Source organism: Oncorhynchus masou, chromosome 31 (genome assembly GCF_036934945.1).
Source record: "Oncorhynchus masou masou isolate Uvic2021 chromosome 31, UVic_Omas_1.1, whole genome shotgun sequence".
Lineage (NCBI taxonomy): Eukaryota > Metazoa > Chordata > Actinopteri > Salmoniformes > Salmonidae > Oncorhynchus > Oncorhynchus masou.
This window is the reverse complement of record NC_088242.1, coordinates 33,627,456-33,631,485: the sequence shown is the minus strand read 5'-3', so window position 1 is coordinate 33,631,485 and position 4,030 is coordinate 33,627,456. Positions and strand designations below refer to the sequence as shown.

At 41.9% G+C, this 4,030-nt stretch overlaps 1 protein-coding gene across 1 annotated transcript; it reads left to right on the top strand.

The window, feature by feature from the left end:
- Window positions 1-550: 550 nt before the first annotated feature.
- LOC135525164 (cholesterol 25-hydroxylase-like protein) lies at window positions 551-1,783 on the top strand. Its single transcript, XM_064952906.1, has one exon. It carries the CDS (start codon window positions 581-583, stop codon window positions 1,331-1,333), a length of 753 nt encoding a protein of 250 aa, XP_064808978.1. The 5' UTR covers window positions 551-580; the 3' UTR covers window positions 1,334-1,783.
- The last annotated feature ends 2,247 nt before the right edge of the window (window positions 1,784-4,030 follow it).

Here is a 4,030-nt window from a genome sequence, read left to right as displayed (position 1 = left end):
AGAAACGGAAAGCAATCAACAGCACCATCTGCTGTTTCCATTGTCACGATGCCAAGTTCTCAGCTCTCACAGGAATTCTGCTACACAGGTTGAGTCATCAGAGGGTCACAGCTCTGTTGTAACAGTGGTAAAATCTCTCTGACTGTCAGTGGGTCAGACCTCCATCAGCTCTCACCACGTTGTTTGCTCCTGGCAAAAGAAAAATGTTCAACCCACCTCTCCTCCTTGTCCTTCTCTTCTCTTTGATAACATTATGCAATACAGGGAAACTTTGATTTCCCTTAGCTTAGAATAACACTAATATCTGAATGTATTTATTTAATGATTGTATAGATATTTTCAATACAGGCACACAGAACAATCATACTCTGAATCAGATAACTGAGCTAAGTGTGGAATAAGTCAAGGGGTATGAATACATTCTGAAGGCACTCTGAGAAGTCCCCCGGAAGTTCAGTAAGTCTATATAAGGACATCTGTGGGCGGATACTTTTCACAGAGAACTCATAAAAGGAGAGAGCTTTTGCAGGAGGTTGTTTAAACACGCCTGTCAAGCTCACACACAACACGACTGAACACAATGCAGAGCCTATGGGACTTCATCCTGGGATATAATGCCTGGCTCAGATCACCTTTCTTCCCTGTGCTTTTCTCCCTCAGCGTCTACCTTACCTTCTGCCTGCCCTTCGTGGTGCTGGACCTCCTCTCCTCCAGGCTGGCCTGGATCAGGACCTTTAAGATCCAGCAGAAGAGCCACGTCTCCTGGACCATGATGTGGAGCTGCCTGGCTCACTCCCTCTACAACCATGTAGTGTTCCTCTTCCCTCTCACTGTGCTGCACTGGTTCTGGAGACCAGCCACCTTCATGCCCGAGGCCCCCGGAACGTTGCGTCTCATCTGGGACGTGGTCGCCTGCCTCCTGCTGTTCGACTTCCAATACTTCATCTGGCATCTGTTGCACCATAAGGTGCCCTGGCTCTACCGGACGTTCCACAAGGTGCACCACAAGCACACATCCACCTTCGCCCTGACCACTGAGTACTCTGGGGCCTGGGAAACCCTGTCTCTGGGATTCTTCGCTGGGGTCAACCCTCTGCTGCTGGGCTGCCACCCCCTGACAGAGATGCTCTTCTATGTTCTGAATATCTGGCTTTCTGTGGAGGACCACTCTGGATATGACCTGCCCTGGTCCACGCATAGACTGGTGCCCTTTGGCCTCTACGGTGGAGCTCCGCACCACGACCTGCACCATCTGAAGTTCAAGTCCAACTATGCTCCGTACTTCACACACTGGGACAGGGTTTTTGGGACATTGCACAAGCATTCAGACTGAATTTCTGCACAGAAGAAAGTGCAATTGGACATCTTGAATATCTTTTATGTTAAAAGGATGGGATGCAGAGAGCATCACTTTGTGATACATTGTATGATATGCTGATGTTATTTAGCATAGTAAAGATAAAGCTGTATTTAAGTTTTTTATTTAATTAAACGTGTTATTTATTATGGCATAGCCTGACTGCAGATTTTCTATGACAGTTATATATGAAAGTTATCTCTAAAGATTCAGAGCTGTGATGCTAGTTTACTGAACTGTCAGAATGATTTTGACTGGGGTTGAATGACTGAAAACAATTGTGAATGATTGTGTTGACTTCTCAGTGCTACTGGGTGAGCATCACAGAACAAAATGTTCAGCTGTTTCAAGCTGTATGCAATATTAATGAGGTAACCCTCAACATTTTAGTTACAAAACAAGATGTAATAAAACTTGTGACCTAAATATTTGTGTGGCTCGCTTTCATTCATCTACATTCTTCCGTACGTAAACCTATTTGTTTATATGATGTTGTTGGTTTATAGAGATGGCTGTTTTCAGATACAGCAACGCTGCATGCAGCACAAGCATGATGGTTTTCTATGACGCATACATACGTAAACATCATTTGTATATAGTATTTTGAAACCCATGAGTGTGCCACCGTGCGCCAAATTCCCTTTGTCTGGGGACTGAAGCTATGTGTTATTTTGTTAGTCATGACCTTGTGAACAAAAGAGGTCAATGCTCATTCCAAGATCCATTCGTTTTTTCTGGACCATGTAACCTGAATATGAACAAAAGTTTTCTACAGTAGCATGTACTAATTTGATCAGTTTCTAACAAACTGTTTTCTTTCCTACTTACGATATATGGACAACAGTATTCATGTTAATTAGGCCCTTTCCATTACTACTGTAATCATGTGAAAGTTGTGTCAAAACCCACTGGTGACAGGATCCCCGCGAGGGGAAGTACAGAATGAAGTCCACTATTTTTAAAAGTGCAGTAATCAACATTGCCCCCCATCCACACTTCCAAACGAAATATGAAGTCACCAAAGCCTCATCTAAAAAGGGAAAATGACATCTTCCTGAGATTGACAATTGAGAATTTCCCAGAAGTAATTGGAGAATTCCCAAACAGGAGAAGGAACAATACAATTCTTTAGACAAAAACAGAGCCATCAGACACTCATTTCCTGGCCTATGCAATACACTGTATGTGAACATGTAGGATTCTTTGTGAATGTTATGATAGCGTTTCGAGCAGTGTTTTCAAGATAGTGGTTTGCACGCCACTGGTCCACGGGTTGTGGTCAATCCTGTTTTGATGTTAAAAGAGGCACTGGCTTTGTTTAATCACTGAGTCACAGGGGAACACCAAGTGGGGAACCACTGTTTGAAGCAATATCACACAGATTGAGAATATTATATTATTTCATGTCTGCTATTCGTGGTTCACTTTTACAGACAACTCAAAGTATGATGTAGCCTAAGATCCTCTGTCTCTTTCTAAAACAAATCTGAACAACATTGCTAAGGGGTAATATTTGAGAATGATGGTGTTCAGGTTTTGCAATGATGGTGAGTACTCAGGCTGAGATGAGTCTTGCAGACATAGGATCTTATTTTGATCACCATTAATTATAATCCACATAATAATTCACATTTTCTGTTGCTGCAGGATTATTGTCCTGCTGTAGCAAACTTGCTCAAATTAAGATCTGCCCCTGAACAAGCAGTTAACCCACTGTTCCTAGGCCGTCATTGAAAATAAGAATTTGTTCTTAACTGACTTGCCTAGTTAAATAAAGGTAAAATAAATAAAATAAATAAAGATCCTACATCTGTATTAGTGGACTAGGAGAGGAAAAATATAACCACTGTTCGAAATATTCTGAATGCCTGATCGCATTAGTGTTGACCACAGATCCAAACATGTCTGAGGTTGACTGCTTTCCAGATTTCAATTCTCTTACTCAGTCTCTCCCCATGCACAAGTGGCCTGAGGCCAATCCCACAAACACTTATCCACCATGAGACAGCGAACATGACTTTCTACGTCAACACATATGTTTGAACAAGAAGAAGAGATTCTATATTTTCCCCAACATTTTCCCACCACCCCAAACAAATCTGTATACAAATAAAGTGCATTTTATCTCTTGTGATAATATCTTCAGACAAACACTAAAATTAAACACAGATGGTACTCTAGACCTCTGCCATTGTTTTGGTATGGTTTAATCTTAAAATAATCAATCTGATGCTTGTCTTCAAGACATCCATAGCTACGCAACATTTCCTGGAATTCAGAAGGACATGTCCTGAGAAAAGCTCAGAAACGAGGGCTCAATTCAATCCGTAGCGTTGATAATCCGCATTATAGCACCAGTCACATTTAAGTCATTTCCGATTGAGTCGACAAATGCAGATTCCTCTAATGCGGGAACATTGCCTTTCAACGGTTTTAGGATTAGACACGCTGCCAATAGCAGTCAAACTACGCAACATAAACACACATCTTAGAGTTATTATGTGGAGGAAAGTGTCATTTATTATCTCCACCTGGTTGATACATGAAATACTGTCACTTTGCCTTCCAAACATCAATTTCAAAGAAAAATATACAACATACAGTTGTCATGACGTTGCCCTCTTTGAGTACGGCGAGCACCATCCCCCGCTCTCTGCTTCTACAACCAGACTG